General features: G+C 43.3%; 1 protein-coding gene across 1 annotated transcript; it reads right to left on the bottom strand.

Moving 5' to 3' along the window:
- Positions 1 to 326: 326 nt before the first annotated feature.
- Positions 327 to 18,143, bottom strand: zdhhc14 (zDHHC palmitoyltransferase 14). The gene is made up of 9 exons (XM_085432716.1): positions 17,194 to 18,143; positions 12,332 to 12,492; positions 9,848 to 9,991; positions 9,587 to 9,724; positions 7,819 to 7,867; positions 6,786 to 6,888; positions 6,601 to 6,710; positions 3,599 to 3,707; positions 327 to 3,080 (listed from the first exon to the last, which is right to left on the bottom strand). The coding sequence occupies exons 1-9, from the start codon at positions 17,463 to 17,465 to the stop codon at positions 2,637 to 2,639; spliced, it is 1,530 nt and encodes a 509-aa protein (XP_085288842.1). The 5' UTR covers positions 17,466 to 18,143; the 3' UTR covers positions 327 to 2,636.
- Positions 18,144 to 19,757: the final 1,614 nt, after the last annotated feature.

Below are 19,757 nucleotides of genomic sequence, written 5' to 3'. Positions count from 1 at the left end.
GACAGGTTTGGTTCGTTGTCACTCCACACCACAAGCAAAGTTTTCCCAATGATTTAAAGGTGCTTTTTGTCATTATCCCCAAAAGCTTTCACCACCAGGGGGCAGCGTTTTACCAGCAGGTGTGTTTTTAGCTGTATCCCCATTTTCTCACAGACTTGACCTTTTACTTTGGTCGTCATTTTAAATAAAATTGTTCTTAACGACTTACTAGGTTAATTAAAGGTTTCCCTCAGGGACTGCACCATCATGTGGTAAGAGCTGGTATTACGTTAACACCCGGCCCAGCTAGCGTTCAGCTTGAGTTTACATCTCTTCAACACAACATATAAAGTCATACTGGCCATTTATTCGCCTAAAAACGAAGCAACTTTAAACGCAGGGATATCCAAAAAGCACCTGCAATCCTCGGCTGAACGTCTGGCAGTGTTGTTGCTTCCCTCCACTCAGATCTGCACAAGTTTTCCAGAAATTTCTTATCCTCAGAAATAAACATCTATATGGTAGGACAACATCTGCCTCAGCCAGTCAGTGTTCATGACAACACCCCTGTTATAAAAAGCTGCTGAGGATCGTCTTTGTGGCTTCTTAGCTCGTTCATTTGTACCATTTACTTGTCATGTGATAAACATCTGAGTAGGGATGGTACCGGTATCCGGTGCCATGATGGCACCAGTTCTGTCATAAACGGTAGTAACCAGACCGAAAAGCAGCGCACATTTCGGTGCTTTATTTCGGTGCTTTTTTTTCCTGAGCTGTGATACACTTTGAATTCTAGCCAATCATTTTACGTTTCCGAGGATAGTAGGCGGGTCCAGGTACGTACGTTCTTTTAGAGCAGAGCTACAGATTAAAAATGCCCAAAGCGAAGCGGTCAAAAGTCTGGCTGTACTTCACAGCAAAAGATGCAAACTCAGCAGCCTGCAACAAGTGCTTTAAGCTGATACTGTGATACTGTCAAAGGAGGTAACACCTCAAATCCGATGAAACACCTGGCGACGCATAGTGTTTTTTTTTTAAAAGCCGAAAAATGCGTCGTATTTGATAGCTTGCTGCGAGACCTCACACCGAGCGCATCTACTGCGGGTGTGGTGCCTGTTATCGGACCCTGAGTTAGCAACATCCCCCAAAAACACGAAGAGGAGAGTCCTGGCCCCTAGCCCTGCCAGTGTAGCAGAAATGATGACGGATGATGATGGCAGCAGCAGCCGTTCTTCTCTGCATGAGTAGCTTAATGTTGTCCGTGTGTAATTTACGTTGAGTAGGCTAACCACATTATTACATTAATGCATGTAAGGTGAACTAGCAAACACCGTCGTAGTTACGTGGCTGTCTTCTTGTTTGATGGCAGATTCTCCCTTCACCCTGGCTAAAAAGGCTAAAATGACCAAAGAAAAAGTGGGAAACAGTTAAACATGAGAGGTTTTTGGACAAAGTTTGTGTTTTTTCCATTATTTAAGCACTGCTTCCAGCCAAGAGTGATACCATATATGCCCTATAGCTGCAGAAAAGGCTAACATTGTTATCTTTTTACAAAATAAACAGCTGAACATGAGAGGTTTTTGGACCAATTTTGTGTTCTCCATTCTTTAAGTACCGGTTTGAGCACCGTTTGAGCACCGGCACCGTTTCAAAAGTACCGGTTTGGCACCGGTATCGGATAAAACCTAAACGATACCCATCCCTACATCTGAGTATAGCTTTTAATTGGAGGTTAATGGAATTTGTTAACTCATCCATGCAGCACACAGACGCCTACATGAAGACTCCATGTTGCTGTGGTGCATCTGGGCATCCTAACGCATGAATGTGTACTCAGGAAAAACACGCATGATGGATTCGTCCATCATTTAAACCAAACACTAAACCTTCAGTTTTCCTCTGACTCAGAAACATGATGACATGAAGACATTTGAATATCATCATGCAGCTCAAACTGATCTTTGAATTGGCTTTTTGTTTTTTATTTGTTGACATTGTATCACAAACATTGATTGGCTGAGGCAAATGCTGGTCTCAGAACACCAACCAGTTACCACCAGAACCAAAAAACAATCAAATATTATTTATTATATGTAATAAAATAAAAAGTCAGAGTTTGTAGTTTTGGTCCTGCTGCTGCTGCAGCTGAACGTTTGGCATTGAAGTAGCTTATTCTGGATTCAACGTTTTTAGCAGGAATTCAAAGAATGAAGGTTGGTCGAAGGATGAAACACGAACGGAAAGTGGACGAGGACCAAGTCCAGCTTTGGTCCTCAGACAGAAGTCCAAACAGAAAAGGTGCTTTTGTGCGAAAGTGTCTTGAGTTTACTAAAGTAATATTTAATACAGGACAAACGGGGCAGAACAGGTGGACTTTCTAAAAGCTGCCAAACAAAGTCACAAAAAATGTGAAATCGAGAAGCGTCAAAGACAAAAAGTCTAAAAGGGAGAAAGTGTCAGCGTTTCTCTGGCGTCTGGAGACAAGTCTTTGCTCTGAGGACAATCTTCACCCGAGACACCAGCCCATCAGCTGAGTTTGTGATCAGATGTTTTACTGAGGTGTGTTCGTTTTTATCATCACGATTTGGAAACAGTTTGTTTTATTTGTTTAGTTTTTTTAACATAGACAGTAAAAATCTGTCCAACGGACGTCACATTCAGACGGAGCTGAGCTTCACTAGCCCCCTGACCGAGTCCTCGTGTAGAGCGTCCTGACTGGCAGGGTCGTACAGGGCAATGGGGGAGGGGATGGCAGGGTGGGGTTGGTGGTGGAGGTGCAGGTGGGCGGGGCAGGGCAGGGCACCCTGTGGCGTGGCACATGGCGTCTCCTCCGGACTCACAAAGTGGTGGTGGTGATGGTGGTGATGGAGGTGCAGGTGGTGGTGACAGCGGGAGTCGACAGCGGCGTCCCTCAGCGTCAGGACATCGCCTCCGCAGGATGGCAGGGACGGCTGGGCAGGGGCCAGGTAGGCGCAGGGGCCCCCCAGAGTGGTGGTCTTACCTGGCAGCGGGGCCAGCACGACGGGGTCGCTGTGCAGCAGAGGCGTGGTGGCAGCCTGCAGCACAAACTTAGTGCTCTGGATGCACTGATCCTGATCACACTGAGAGACATTCAACACCATAAAACTTTATTTACAACACATTCACCTGAATGGCCACAAAAGCTGCTCAAGTTTCCAGGATGAGTGAAAAGACCGAAACCAGCGCATCATCAGGGCTGAGCCCCCTGCTGGACCCAAGAAAGAATGCAGCTTTAAGCCAGGCCATCTTTAAATGAACAATCAGAGGTTTTTACTCTTTCGATGTTTACGTCATTCTGATCAGTTCATTCTGATCAATTTTGGAAGTTTAACATGTGCTGTATAATAATTAAAATAATTAAAATAAAGTCACATTTTACTGTTTTTTACTTATTTTTATCCCCTTTAACCTTTTATTATCAGTTTGTTTTATGTTACACCAGCCAAACAGCTTTAGCTTCTTTTCTACACCCAAGAAACGTAAAGAAAAACAAAAATCTACATTCAAACAGTTTTGAATACGTGCGTTTCAGATCCTTATGATGATTTTTCTCTGTGACGCATCAGTAACGGGCAGTATGACGGCGTCCTTCACCTACCATGTTGCTGTGGAGCTGAGTGGAGGCATAGCTGCTGTTGCTGGTGCCATTGGACTGGGAGACGGTCTGCGGCGTGCCGGACTGGATCAGACCTCTCCTGTCAATCAGACTGATAAAGAAGAATCACAAACAATCACATTCTGAGGAAATCAAAACCAGTAAAGAGACCAGGGGATCAGTTCAGCCTGGCCAGAAACGCACATCCCCGCCCTCCTGGGGGCCAAAACTGGCTTCAGGATCAAGTAATATCCTGTCTCTGGGGGGGTGGGGGAGCCTAGGCTAGAACATGAAGTTGAGAGACGTTGGGTCAAACACCCGGTCCAACATCATCCAGGCGACCTCGATCTGGGAGATTCAGCTAAATAAATCAGTCTGTGGCTGCAGGAAAAGTGAGTTTGACCTGAAACGTGTGTTTTTGTGTTTGTGAGCATGCAGATGGACGCCGCCACCTGTCGCCCTGTAAGCAGGTGGAGTCGACATGTTCAAACGCTGCGAGCAGCCAGCCATGAGTAAACAAGCAGACTGTATAATGAGGCTCCATATGCTCATCATCCTTTTACTTTGAAAATCCTCCTTGCATATCCTCCCAGAGGCAGCTCGCTGTTACACATCATCATCATTATTAATATTAATATTAAAGCTGGTGCCTCGTCAGAGAGCTCCTGCTGACCCGTCTGGACGCATCATCAGAGCCTCGTCTCCTCCGTCTGTGACCTCAGAGGACGAAACAACACGGACACAGAGGAAAACCCTTCGTCACTGTTTTCTTTTCACAGTTTTCTCTTTAACTGAATCTCCACAGAGGCACCGGGCTGCAAACACCAACACTTCTCTACACAACATTCTTCACTGACTGTTTAAAACACTCGAGACTCTTTTCAGTTGGATTCATTCAATAAACGATGTTTAGTAAATAAGAGGCGTCCTTCAGTGAGCCGGATCAACGATCAAACCTGAAAAACCTGAAAAAATGTGAAAATATTACAAAACATTTTTCCTGGAGATAATTTCAAAAACATTCACAAAGATTAACGACAACAAAAAGAGAAATTTCATTTGCAAAAACAAACAGTCATTTTTTTAAAAGCAGCCGGATCACAGAGCGACTGAGAGACAAGAAAAGCTTCTGGCCGGCCGATCAACGTTTCCTTTGAGAGCTCCTGAAGAATGAAATTTACAGTCCGTGCACATTGCAGGGATCTGATCACTCAAGCTGCACACAGATACTTTCTGCTGCTCGGCTTAATTTTTTTCTTTTATCTAATTCTGTGTTGGACTAACTGTTTGCTGCTCTCTGTATGGATTAGTCCTGAAATAGGATATTAATGCAACCCTGTTCAAAGGATGAGTGATTTTAGTGCTAACCGTCGTGTCTTTTGGGGCTTACTGCAAAAATTCTCTGAAGAGTGCTCTGCAGGCCTGACTTAGTCCTGATTTCACCGGTTCATTTATTTCATTTAGACCACAAATCAGATCTTAGTCCTGCTAAGTGCTGAAGTCAGGTACTAGCATTCCTGACTGTAACCCTGATTAGTTTATTCTGTTTGGCTTTAGCTTCAGTGATGAATGCAGTCCTGAGCTAATGTTAAATGATTTCTACTTTTAGTTCCAACTTTAGTCCGGAATCAGTTTGATTCTGTTCAGATTATTTAATCTCTTAATCCTGTTTTTTGATTGTTTAGCTTTAAATTCACAGCAGACAGACCTGATGTTAGCCCTGAAGTCAATAGAAGCTCATTGACCAGAGGTGAAATGATCAACAGCACAGAGAATAAAAGAAGGCGAGTATGCAGTATATATATCAGATAATTAAAAGCACTGGGATGCGGTCTGTGTCTGTTCCTGCGCTTAGTTAGAAACCAAAGCTTAACTTTGTGCTGAGCAAGACGTCATCGATCAGCTGCTTTGACAAACCGATAAAAAGTATCAGCAGCGTGTCGCAGAGTCCCAGCCCAGGTCTCCCGCTGTAATGATGATATACGGCAGGTGGGATGGAAACATAGGAGCTCATGGAAGCGGCGAGGAGGCGGTAACGATGAAGGAGAGCCATCGCTCGGCCGCTCTGATCGTTCTTTTGATTAATTCTGTGCAGAAGACGAGCCGACAGTCAGCTGAGAGACGGGAAGCCGTGAGGGCTGTAATTACTCTGTGCAAGGTCTCAGCTGAAGACTGTCCTCGTTAAACACAGAAACTTGGCGTCTGCGGAGAGGAGGGGGAAGAAGAGAGACCGCCTGAAGCAACCTTTATGTTCAGAGACCGGCAGAGCGAAACATCAGCAGCTTCAGCAGGAGCAGCAAGGCAAAGTTTTCAGGTGTAAACCAAGAAAGAAAAGCTTGTTTGTTTCTTGGAGCTCCGACTTCCAGGAACAAACAACTGAGGCTGCAAAGCTCCAGCCATCGAATCCAACAACACGGCTGTTTGTTTATTACTGAAGTCATTTCAATCCTGACCTCAGTTCAGCTTTAAGCACAGATTACAGTGATTACAGGTCATTTCTAAATACAATGCAAAGTACTCCAGATTTTTTATTCCCAATTTTAGCTCAAAGTAAAGTCCTGAAGAACTCTCTTTAGTCCTGACTTTAGTTCTAAGCTTGGTGCTTAATTTAGTCATGGTTTCAGTGCTGATTTTAGTTCAAATGTTAATCCTGTTTTTAGTCCTAACTGTAGTCTAAATTTGAGCCCTGTTTTAGGACTAATGTCAGTGCACTTAAGTCTTTTATAATCCTGATCTATTTAATCCTTCTTAGACCGGGATTCATTTCATGTATTCCTGAAAACTATCAGTCGGTCCTGATTTTAGTAACACCTTCAGTGATCAGTGCAGAGCTCATGCTGGATTTCAGACTTTGATCAGTTTCACCTCAGAGCAGCCCAGAGTTACTCCTACTCTCAATTCTTCATTTAATCTCCTTTAGCCCTGCACATAACTCTCTGTATTCCTGGTTTTAGTCCTGATTATAAGCACAGAGTCTAGTCCTGTTTTTAGAGCTGGTTACTGACCTGGGAGGTAGAGGTCCACAGAGGGCAGCACAGCAGTTGGTCAGGATGTTCCCGTAGCTGTACGGGTTGTAGTTATCCTTCCCTCGTTTGGTGGACCAGGACCCTTTAATCTGGACCAGACAAGAGTATCAGAAACATTGCAGGCCCTTTTCACGTTTAGGTCCTCGAACCTCAGGTATACTCACGTCCTCGTTGGTGGTCTGGTTGGAGCTGATCAGGTAGGTGTGGAAGCCTGACAGGCCGACAATGGACCAAATGGAGAAGAAACACACCACCACCTCCAGGACGGTGCAGAGCAGGGTCAAGGACTGACTCGGGTCTTTGGATGGGGGATAAAGTGGAGCTACGGGAGGATTTCTGTGCGTCTGCATTAACGAACTGAAGTGATTTTATTTGCAGTAAAAACTGAAAATGGCAGAAACAGAAGATTTACTGTTTCTGGTGTGACAGGGTCAGCGAATTTGACCTTGGCAGTACATTGTGGGACATATTGACCAGTGGTCACAGCTGATGGTGACAGCAACAGACGGATTGATTTTGGAAGGAAGCCGTATGAGGGGTAATTAACGCCCGGGTTTGATTTTCTGTGGCGGCTGCAGGCGGACTCTACTCTTTATTTCTCCAACAAAACTGGAAAAATCACAACTGAGAAGCCGGAAGAACAATTACTGTAAGAAACACAAACTAACCTGATGTTAAATGTAATGCACGTCAGTGATGGAGGACCGGCTGGTGTCTTTATGGCTGCGCACCAAATGAATCAGACTGTAGATGCTTGAGGAGGTGAACGTGGCCATGACTGTGCTGATATTACAGAACCAAAACTAAATGCTTGCAATCATTTATGGAAAATGTAAAATGACTAAAGAGTACGAGTGCGTCCAAACCTTCCTGTAATACGAGGCATGTTTAAGTTCACAGTCTTCAAATGGAACCTGTTTTTATTTTTCTATGAAAATATCTGAATGTGTCCTCCATCAGCTCCTTACACACTTACAATGGAAAAGCACCGAGTGCTGCCCCTCAACAGGCTTCCAGAGGCTAGTAGAGAGTGGGCTGTCAGGGGGAGGAGCTACAACAGCTTGTTTCAGACAGATGATGGTCTGAAGGGCTGCACCAAGATGGAGTAAAAGAAGAAGGAGGAATATTTTGCATGTGAACAATTGAAAGTTGTTTTCAGAATAAAAAGGAGCTGAAACTGTCCATGGGAAAGGATATCTGGCTGGGCTGTCTTTGAGCGCGCCCAGGAAACCCGTCTGGTTCGATCCTGCAGAACACAGAGAGAGAAAACCATCATCTGGGCTGAAGTGTTCAGTCCTCACTGCCTACAGTCTTGCTCTCATTATAAAGAACATTACAGCATCCAATCATTAAAGAGCCCTGAAACAGAGCCCGACTGAATGCTCTGTTTCAATGTGACCAGGTAGAAACATCTACGTGTCTTTATTTTCTACGTCCACATGAATACATTTCTGGGCTCAGTTGCTGCTGCGGATCTTCCTCTGCCTTGGTGTCAACCAACCCTCTGTTTTCCTGTGTATAGTGCATTTATGTTTGGGTGCGTCAGTGAGGATAGGCAACAACTGCTTATTCGGTCGTCATCTTAAAGATGTAAACTGCTGAAAACAGATGGCTGATGTCACAGCTCCCTGCATTTATATCAAAGTCACAACAGCCAAAAACAGAAAACCAGCAGCGCAGCCCTCAGAGGAAGCTGCGTCTTCATCTCAGCCAGTCTGCCAGTCATTAGTTTCAGACGGCGGCAGCTCGAGGCTTCGGGTTCCTGACGGTTTGGACCTGCAGGGCAGGAAAAAAACATCCGCAGCCTAAGTGCAAAATTAGGTCAGAGACAGAGAGAAATCAGCAGGCGCTTTTAGATCCAGAAACACAAAGTCAATGATCTGTGCTACAGTTCCTCCCAGGCAGCAACCAGTTTATGTGGATTTCCACAAAAACAGGAAAGAAGAGAATTCCACAAACATGGTTTCACAATCAAACATCTTTGTCGTCAAACAGGGATGAAGCTTAGCCTGAGAAACACCCACAGCAAAAAGACCACCAGGCAAGATTCAAACAAGGAAAATCACAATTAAGATCTGGACTAATCTTAATTTAAAGACTCACAAAACCAACACGAGACCCACAACACTGAAACAAGTCCGAGAACTCCTGCAAGGCCAGAATCAAAGTCACGACCAAACAAAGACTGGCACTAACCCGAGGACCCGGATTGAGACAAGAGGGACCAACGAGAATGAACCTATGATGAGACGACTGAACCTATTCAGACTGTTTGAGTCTATACGAGCCAGAAACAGAGACGGCAAAGAGAAGAACGACCTTTGGGTCAAAGTGAGGAAACGTTTAAATCAGCTGGTGAGTTTCTTCCAACAGGACTTTGATCTGCAGCTTTCTGAGCATAAAAAACTGGCCCAGTCTGTCTGACTCGCATTGATCAGCCTGTCAATCACAGGACAGTGGGTGGGGCTGAAGGTCACTGATGGGTGAGTTACATTACACAGATTAGAAACCGTTGCAGAGACACAGCGCTCGCTGGTCAACTGACCTCTTCCTGAACACTTCCTGATAGCTCTGCATATCCTGTCATCGTCAGCACAACAACAAAACCGTGTGCCCAGATATTTTATTTTATTTACTGTGGAGAATGATGATTACTTTCCTGTCTGATGGTTTTCTTCGGTTTCACTTGGTCACCAGGATCGTCTCTAAAAAGAACTTTGCTTTGGTTTGATCAGAGTCTTTATTTCGTCCACGTTTCTGCTTCTTCTCCTTTTTTCTTTGAAATATTTTCTCAGTTTTTACTTCCTGCCAAAAAGTATCAGAGGAGCTTCTATAAATAAAGTTTTTATGTCGTCTGAGCGCAAACATGCACGAATCTCTGCAGAACATTAACCTAACTAACAGAACTACGGTCGATGTAGAGACCACAGAGGAAAATGTGTGCGGGGGCGGTGCCGTTACTCACTGAGGATGACGTGTGTGATGACGAAGGCGAAGATGAAGACAGTGAGGAGGGACAGGGAGAGGATAAACAGGTAGAAAAAGCGATAATTCCTCCGCCCGACGCAGTTCCCCACCCACGGACAGTGATGGTCGAAGCGCTCTGTGGGAGGAAAATCATCAGAAAGTCTGATCTCATGTTTAATTTAAAGCTGGAATCAAGCAGCACAGCCAGCAGCTTTAGCACTGAGCTAAGGCTGTGACACACAGGGAGACACGCACTGACCCACACAGTTGTCGCACAGGCTGCAGTGCGATGTTCGGGGCGGCCTGAAGATCTTGCAGGTGAAGCAGTATTTCAGCTTGACCGCCTGCCCGTTGATGAGAACCTCTCGGGTCCGAGGAGGCGGCCTGGAGCATCCTGCAGAGTCTGAAAGCGCGCAGCAGATGGGTAATGTGACGACCCCGTACAGAGAGGCAGCCCGTGACATTTCGCCCTGACCTTTCAGATTCAGAACAGAATTATTTTTATTTTCTTTTTCAGTAAATCTGGAGTTTTGTTCTTCTTTCTAAGATAAAATCAGCTGATTTCACTCACACAGGAATGTATTTGGGCCTTTGTGGGGATTCTCATTAGTTTAATACCTTCCCGAGACCTTAATGGAAGTTTTTCCTTCCCACTGTCACCAAGTGCTCGCTCAAAGGGAGTCGTCTGATCGTGGGGCTTTCCTCTGTATATTGTAGGGCCTTTACCTTCAATATAAAACACTTTGAGACGACTGCTGCTGTGATTTGGTGCTTTGTTAACAGGACCTGAACAGTGTGCGACAGAAACGAGTGTGGGAGCCTTCAAACAGACTGTTAAAAGTCTGTCCCAAAGTGAGGATCTCACTTAATGCCCTCGTTTTCCAAACCAGTGTCCTAACTGGGCAGCAGTGGTCGCTCTTACTGATGACGCACATGTTTGATTTGGCAAAGATTTTATGCTGAATGGCTTTCCTGAAGCAACCCTCACTGGGACCAGCCTGTGGCCCTGCCTGGGAATTTCGAAGAAAATGGCCCCATTTTATGCAAAAAAACAAAAACAAACATGTTCCTCTCAGAAATGGGCCCACTTTTGACGATGCAACTGTCTTTCTCCATAAAGCAAAAGTTAAAAAATAATTCTGACTTTCCAAAAAATATCCCTGCCTTCCAGAAATGTCCTCATAGAGACTGAACACAAGTCTCCACAAAGACAGCTGTGCAGCAACACACACATAAAATTATACAAAATTATGAAATGCCTTTAAGTGTTTTTTAAATGATTTTCTGTGATGTTCCTGTAAATGTGCCAGAAAACCAAAAACCAGGAGCTAAAAGTGTCTAAAAGGGTTTAAAGATCAACGCCGTCTCTGTAAACAGTTGTTAAATTCACCTTTTTATTTTTCATATTGTAAAATTTTAAAGACTTCACCTTTGGTTTTTTTCCTGAAAAATGATGTTAGGATGTTGTTTTAAGTTGTGCGTCACAGAAAACACTCCTGACCTCTCTTTCTATTTCCATCCTTCTCTCATATTTCTCACACACTGAGCTGAGCGAGTTTTGCAGGCGATGCCTAAGTTTGGTCGTTCTGCGAGCACAGCGGCGGCATGCTGACCGGCAGCAGATTCTGGATCCAGCATGAAGGAAAAAAGTAAATAAATCAACCCAGAAAATTTAATAAAAGGCTTCTAAAAATATACAAGAGCTTCAGTTTCTGTGGAAACGCCTGAGACAGAGACGAGAGTGGAGACATGTGACTGAGCGCGCACACACACACACACACACACACACACACACACACACACACACACACACACACACACACACACACACACACACACACACACACAGACCTGCAGTGACTCAGATAATTAGTGAGTCTGACAGACGCTGAACCTGTGAAGTTCTCATTATAATCATGAGAACTGTGATGAAGTGACTCGGCACATTCACCTTTATCTAATCCAAGCATTTTACTTTGAAAGGGTGCCGACTTTTATTTTGTTTTCAGCTCACCAACTTTTTTATGGATGAACCAAACTAAAAATGTCCTCAAACACCAGCTCGTTCCATCATCCAGGAGCCGTCTGGTGATAGTCTGAGAATCGGCCAAAGACATCACTGAGAGGAGATCATCAAATCAGCAGTTTGGATTCACAGCCAGTAAAATGCCCAGATTTTAATCCTATCGAGAGTCTGTGATCAGTCCTTTTAATGATGAGGCGGGATCTCCATCAATCAGGATTTGGCCCAGAGGCTGCACACCACAGAGGACTGCACAAGTAACAAAGATGAGGACTGAAAATACAGACTGTTCACGTATGCCTCATTAAGTTACCATAAACTGTAAAACTTATCGAATGTTTCTGATTGATCTTCACAGAAACATGTGAGAAAGCGAGCGAGCAGCAACTAAACCTCTGCATCAAGGTCACTTTCTAAAAATATTTTAATACAAATTTTTTTTGTGTCTTTTACAGAAAATTTCTTTCAGATTTTCATCCATTAATTTGTCTTCTTATAATCTTTAACATTTTTTCTTTCCTGTAACTTTATGCTGGGAAAGGTTCAGGAAAAACCTGTTAGCAAACTTTAAACAAATCTACAGTTTTTGTATGAATTCAGTTTTTTCTGTCAGAAACTGTTAAATGTTTATTAAATCAGACTTGTGAGTGTTGCAGAGGAACATGAACATATAACGACCATGTTTCTAACGTCTCGTAACGCCCGTCGCTCTTTGCTCACCAATCTGTCGCTCAAGGTCGGCGGCCTCGTCTGGTGTCGCTCGGGGTAAAATGCCGGGGTCGCTGAAACTTGCCCTGAACAGCATCCCCATCACGAAGATGAAGAGAACGCCGCCGACCGCCGGGATGGCCGGGGTCAGGTTGGACGCCAGGAAAGGACAGCTGAGGAAACACGGAGAGAAACATGAGAACAAATGTGAGTTCTTCAGGACACTTCAGGAGGCTTTTCTGTCTCTTCTTCGTTTTTTAGCTTCGAGGACAGAAACGGTTTTAAATCACATTTCTGGTGTTTTTTAAATTGAGTGAAAATGGTCGTGCCATTAGTATTTCACAGACTCTGTGGAATTGGGGCTTCTGGGTCATTCAGGAAGGTAAATGTGGGTAACAGCTGGATTTTGTTTTGGCCACAGTCTGGTGACATGGATCATGACATGAATCAGTACACTGTGATACTGGAAGGGAGGAAAGATACTCTTATTTTGTCCAATAAAGTGTTTAATAAATGTTTCAAATATATTGATAAAAACAACATATGCTGCTCTGCTGAAGCTTCTCAGTTACTACAGAGACTCTGTGCTTTTGTTATAGTCTGTTAGCAGTTTAAGCTAACTAACTGAGGCTAGCTGGTGAGGAGATAGAAGAAATGGGCTGTAGCCCAAAAATGGATCCCATGAGACAGTTTTCCTCTAAACTGATGTAAGAGTTTCTACAGCTGGGGACGAAGCTTCTTCCTGGTGGAGAAGAATAAAGTTCTGAAGGATGAACTGGAGGAAAAACTAATTTTCCTTTTTTATACAAACAGTCCCTGTACTCTGCAACACCACAGCACAACAGGAAACTTTGCAACTATTAGAATCAGTCATGGATGTAATCTACATTATTCTGATGATTGATTTATTCTTAAATAGGTGAAAAATGTAAATATTAAAAAGCAGAGGATCAATTTTCTGTTTGAAATGACTACAGGTAAGTTGTGTTCCCGGTACTTCAGCATCTAGCTAGTGCTGCAGAAGAGGAGTGAGCATAAAGGGAGTAACGTTTTTTTAGGTGTCAGGTAATCTGACACAGTGTGTTGCTAGGTAAAGATCCAGCTGCTGTATTTTACAGGGAGAGAAAAGAAAGAGAGCTTCACTCAGAGATGGAGAAAGATATGAAAGACAGGACAGGAGAGGAAGAAGAGCGCTTAGATTTAAAGGGAAGGACTGCTCATTTACAGCTCACATGTAAGTCCTCGTGTTTTTAAATCTGTACATGTGACATGTGACAAACTGAGGCAGACTGTGTTATTTAAAGGCTGCATGAAAATCAGGTTAGTTTGCTGCACTGTGGTGGATTTACAGTAAAGAACAGTGTGTGACTGGTGCATGGTTTCATGGTCACAGTTAGCTTATATCAAGTGTAGCAGAGATTCATATGAATTTCAGTTGATGATGGTTGTATAGTGTCTAATATAAAGACAGTACAAACAGTGTACTGTCAGAGTAGGACAACTCAGGAAACATCTGCTCACATCTGTTTGAATTCTGGTGTGTACATCCACAAAGAGAAGCAGGTCAGGTGATCACAGCCTGTACACTACAAAAACACACACACACACACACACACACACACACACACACACACACACACACACACACACACACACACACACCCCCCACCTGCTGAATCCACTTTAACCCATGAATGTACACATTTTCCTGTTTAGAGGTAAAGTCCCCCTCTACAGTGGAGGCACTAGAAAACATAAATATCTCTATTTTACTTTTCTTTTCTGCAGATTTAAGCTGAGTGTAATTAGCATCTCAAGTTAAAGTAAAGTTTGTATTCCCATCTACTGATACTATTTTATTAGTACATTATTATAACACAAAGCTGTTAGCTTTTTCCAAAAACAGAAACGCCTTCCAAAGAGCTGCTTTTTTTCTTACTCTAAGTACATTTCAGAGCCAGTACTTTTTACTTTTACTCGAGTAAAGAAGTTGAATAAGTACTTCAACTTTTACTGCAGTATTTTTAACACTAGTATATGTACTTTAGTACTGAACCAAACACAGTGAACAAAAGTGACATGAATGATTTATTACATATATTTTACTCATTGGGTTACAGACTGGGGGCTGAGGGTTCATGTTTAAAATAAAGGATTATAAAGAGAATCTAGTCTACAGGCAGTGGAGAATTATTAGGCAAGTTGTATTTTTGAGGAATAATTTTATTATTGAACAACAACCATGTTCTCAATGAACCCAAAAAACTCATTAATATCAAAGCTGAATGTTTTTGGAAGTAGTTTTTAGTTTGTTTTTAGTTTTAGCTATTTTAGGGGGATATCTGTGTGTGCAGGTGACTATTACTGTGCATAATTATTAGGCAACTTAACAAAAAACAAATATATACCCATTTCAATTATTTATTTTTACCAGTGACACCAATATAACATCTCCACATTCACAAATATACATTTCTGACATTCAAAAACAAAACAAAAACAAATCAGCGACCAATATAGCCACCTTTCTTTGCAAGGACACTCAAAAGCCTGCCATCCATGGATTCTGTCAGTGTTTTGATCTGTTCACCATCAACATTGCGTGCAGCAGCAACCACAGCCTCCCAGACACTGTTCAGAGAGGTGTACTGTTTTCCCTCCTTGTAAATCTCACATTTGATGATGGACCACAGGTTCTCAATGGGGTTCAGATCAGGTGAACAAGGAGGCCATGTCATTAGTTTTTCTTCTTTTATACCCTTTCTTGCCAGCCACGCTGTGGAGTACTTGGACGCGTGTGATGGAGCATTGTCCTGCATGAAAATCATGTTTTTCTTGAAGGATGCAGACTTCTTCCTGTACAACTGCTTGAAGAAGGTGTCTTCCAGAAACTGGCAGTAGGACTGGGAGTTGAGCTTGACTCCATCCTCAACCCGAAAAGGCCCCACAAGCTCATCTTTGATGATACCAGCCCAAACCAGTACTCCACCTCCACCTTGCTGGCGTCTGAGTCGGACTGGAGCTCTCTGCCCTTTACCAATCCAGCCACGGGCCCATCCATCTGGCCCATCAAGACTCACTCTCATTTCATCAGTCCATAAAACCTTAGAAAAATCAGTCTTGAGATATTTCTTGGCCCAGTCTTGACGTTTCAGCTTGTGTGTCTTGTTCAGTGGTGGTCGTCTTTCAGCCTTTCTTACCTTGGCCATGTCTCTGAGTATTGCACACCTTGTGCTTTTGGGCACTCCAGTGATGTTGCAGCTCTGAAATATGGCCAAACTGGTGGCAAGTGGCATCTTGGCAGCTGCACGCTTGACTTTTCTCAGTTCATGGGCAGTTATTTTGCGCCTTGGTTTTTCCACACGCTTCTTGCGACCCTGTTGACTATTTTGAATGAAACGCTTGATTGTTCGATGATCACACTTCAGAAGCTTTGCAATTTTGAGACTGCTGCATCCCTCTGCAAGATATCTCACTATTTTTGACTTTTCTGAGCCTGTCAAGTCCTTCTTTTTGCCAAAGGAAAGGATGTTGCCTAATAATTATGCACACCTGATATAGGGTGTTGATGTCATTAGACCACACCCCTTCTCATTACAGAGATGCACATCACCTAATATGCTTAATTGGTAGTAGGCTTTCGAGCCTATACAGCTTGGAGTAAGACAACATGCATGAAGAGGATGATGGGGACAAAATACTCATTTGCCTAATAATTCTGCATCTATACTGCCTATCAGCCTTGAATCTGGTTTGCAGACTTCTTTAGGTTTATATGTTTTTAAATTCATGTTACTCTCACCAAGCTTTTTCTTTCTTCGCTGGTACTTTGAGTCTTTGGCGGAGGCGTCAGAGACGTCTCAGGTTTACAACCCCCCCACCTCCCACCCCCATTCCATCTCCTGCTGTTACCGTAGTGACATGAGCTGCAGGAGACAGTTACCGTGGAAACGGGAAGCACGGGGATGCTGTTGAAGGGAAGTCACCAAGAGGAATGTGGGAGGAAGAAAAATAAAATAAAATTAACCCTCCAGACGTCCCTGAGGGCTACTTTCTTTTCTTTTTTATTCACACTGTTATTAAATCAGGTCGGAGGTAAAACCCGGGATAATTAGCTCTGCATGAACCAAGGAACTAACCTGAAGGAGGATTTATTACAGCACCGCTTCATTTAGTTTGACTCTCATTTTCTACTAAAAAATAATTTATTATGAGCTGAAGCTGAAGCTGAAACTGTTCACTGTTTTTACACAAAACCCAACAAAATCAGACACACAGGGCAAAGACCCAAAGCATCAAAGAGTCAAAGAGTGAAAGACTCAAAGCCCTTTTCAGTGTTTTCAGATTAACAGTCAGTAGGATTCGGTGTCTCCTTTTAGCTTTCATGAGTTCTAACATCAGGAAGAAACTGAAGATGACTTCAGCCTGATCTAGGTAAACACACCTGAGCTCAGAGACAAAACTGCTGCTCTTCTTCACCAAGCTGGACAAAAACTCCAAAATAAAAGCACCAGAATGATGGCTTCAAAATAAAAGAACATTCCTCCCACAACGATACATTAGACTTTAATCTTTCCGAACTACTTTGGTGAAATTATTGAAAACAGAACATTAAATTATTAAAATTATTAGGAAGTGCTGAAATTAACTTAGAAAATGTGAATTTAATCCCAGATTGATGACTCTGATCTGTTTATTTTAGTTCTTTTTAGTCATTCAGGAACAAAATATAATCCTCCCTGAAACTCTTAACCGGATATTTGAAGTTTTATTTTAGGGCCTTTTTATTTCTGTGACCTCACAGGGGCCTTCAGCTGGGGTCAAAGGTCACCTTCAAACCTTTACACGTTAGACTATAAGCTGCTGTTACTCACTCAAAGGTAAAGAAGAGGCCGCAGGTGAGCAGGATGAGGACCAGGGTCAGGTAGAAGACCCCGGTCTGCCGGGCCATCATGATCCTGCCGTCGCAGTAGAACCTGTTCCTGCCTGGGAACACCTGCCACTTCTTGCGGGGACTCCGGCTCCTGTGGCCGGGGCAGTGGGCCGGCTCGGAACCGTCTGCGGGGGGCGGGCAGCTGCCGCCACGGGTGCAGATCTGGTTGTACCGGCCCTGCTGGTCCAGAGCCGCGTGCTGGATCTGAGACATGCGTCCACACAGGTGAGCGCGCAGGTACAAAAGACTGAAACATAAACCGGAGGTGTACGCGCGCTGCCGGTGCCGCGTTCAGGGTCTCCGCGTGAATCTTTTAATAAGGAGTCGGAAAAAAGACAACGGATCCGTCATCTTAAAAGGAGAAACACGTTTTTTGTTTCGCGTTATTTTATAAACAAACACGAACTCGTGGTCAGACGCACGCGCGCTGGATCCACGTCCAAGAAGCTCCCCCAGCTCCCCCGCCTCGCACCCTGATCTGCCCCTCACAGGCTGCAGTCCAGGTTTAAATCCCGGGTTAAGGACGTGGGTCCGGGTCTGAGGACGGGAGAGGATCCAGGGTGTTGAATGGTCTGAGTCTGCGAGGAGGAGGAGGAAGAGGAGCAGCAGCAGGAGGAGGAGGAGGACATGGAGAGCATCCCGATCCTCCGCAGAGCTGCACAGATCCTCCACTGAGGTGGTGATCCACTCTGACAGGAGAATAAACACGGAGGAGGTTCACCTCACAGACAAAGCAGAGGATTTAGCGAGCCCTCGATAATTAATAATAATTAATCATTGTTCTACTGTACTCTCTGGGCTTTGTCTTTCATGTTACTTAAACGCTGACTGGCGAGTTTCTATGAGTATCATTCGTATTTCCGGGTTCGCGATTTCTGAAAGTAACTGAAAGTGGTCGCTTAATAGACCCTGTGCACGAGAAAATGCTAACTTCCTGGTTTGAGACCGGATGTGGGGTTGTACATTTCCGGTAGCTTTACTTTGCGGTCAATCGCTACTGCGAAGATATACTCCAAAATCATGTTCAAAAAAATTTGAAAACGGAAAGATCGTGTTAAGTTACAAAGAGCAGAAGGTGGGAACACTCACCAGTGTTGTGTCATAAAATATCTAATGATCAATTTTAACGTTTAAAGCATTTAGATCGATCAGTTGTTTACATCACTCAACACAAGCAGAACTGCATCACTACATGCAGAAGACACATCGTCCACATTCAGAAGCACATCTCTGTATAGTGACTGGTCTTATGATTTAAACAGGCAAATGTTCAGCATTCAAACTACAGGTGAAGAATAGTCAAACCAGATGTTTCCCGTTATGTCGAGATCAGCTAGTCAAGTACACACCTACACAGCATGTTAACAAACCGTGAAAAAAGCCACACAAAAAATGAATGATTGCTGGTAACGGTTTCTATACATTAGTATTTACAAAGGGTATTTTGTGACTTACCTTCAAAATTACAGCGGTCCCCCGCTATAACGCGGTTCACCTTTCACCTCATTGTTTCGCAGAATTTTCAGTGCAAGTTTGCATGCTTTTTTTTTTTACGTCACATTGTGTCCTGCGTCCCGATTGCTGCAGACAATCTCCTCCGTGACGTCTCTCCTGTACAGTACAGAATCGCTGCATCGATCGCTAGCAGTGTGACTCTGAAGTGCAGTACTGTATGCTCACGATAAGGACGAAACGTTTTGCACCACAAAAAATAAAATTGGCTACTTGATTTCACCTATCGCTGGTTATTTTTAGAACATAACACCCGTGATAAACGAGGGACAGCTGAGAAATATAACATTTGAATCCCTTTTCTCTTTTGCTCTGAGGCGCGGGGGGAAAATATCGACAAGTCGATGAACATCATTTACAGATATATTGGGTAAATGCCCGAGACATCTATAGAAATGTAAATTGCCGCTTGATTCATTCATTTGCTTAACTTGTTTTGGACCGTAAACAGGGCACGAATAGGACACCGGAAACAAAGCTCCCCACAGGAGTTTCCGCACCGGAAGTAGCATATGCTAACGTGCACATTTTCTTTTAAATATTAAACTTTATTAAGAAATAGTATACAGAACATGTGTACAACCAGAACAAAATTAACATATACCAGGGGGTGTAATACAAAGAATTACAAACATTCAAATAATTGGTAATTACTACAAATAGTAATAGTTTTCATAGCCTTTTTGTTAAGTGATCCACTAATCAATTTTATGTAACATAAAACATCATTATAGTAATGTTTAAAATTAGGCTTTTTGTTACTGTATTTGCATTTGTGAAAATAAAATTTAGCTAAGATAACTAACAAGTTTATTATAAAGTAAACATCTTCTTTTTTTGCCTTCAAAAGAAACAAAATACAACATTTTCTCATTTCACAGTAAAGTCTTTATAGAGATGTCCAGCAATGAATCTACTGAAGTCTTTCCAAAATGTTCTAGCGTATGAACAGATCCAGAAGAGGTGTTGCACAGTCTCAGGATTGTGGTCGCT

This window comes from Copadichromis virginalis, linkage group LG15 (assembly GCF_057382275.1).
Source record: "Copadichromis virginalis isolate Kocher_CV1m ecotype Utaka linkage group LG15, C_Virginalis_male_GT1.1, whole genome shotgun sequence".
In the NCBI taxonomy this organism is placed as follows: domain Eukaryota; kingdom Metazoa; phylum Chordata; class Actinopteri; order Cichliformes; family Cichlidae; genus Copadichromis; species Copadichromis virginalis.
Note: the sequence above shows the minus strand (reverse complement) of the source record. Positions and strands in the feature narration are given on the sequence as shown.

Bases quoted from the DNA above. Each gene is read 5' to 3' on its own strand.
- zdhhc14 (XM_085432716.1), bottom strand. From the start codon at position 17,465: ATGTCTCAGATCCAGCACGCGGCTCTGGACCAGCAGGGCCGGTACAAC. The intron at 9,992-12,331 runs GTGAGCAAAGAG...GCGCGCTTTCAG, and splicing joins CGACCTTGAGCGACAGATTG to ACTCTGCAGGATGCTCCAGG. The intron at 6,889-7,818 runs ATATCCTTTCCC...CCTGCTCTGCAC, and splicing joins CTCAAAGACAGCCCAGCCAG to CGTCCTGGAGGTGGTGGTGT.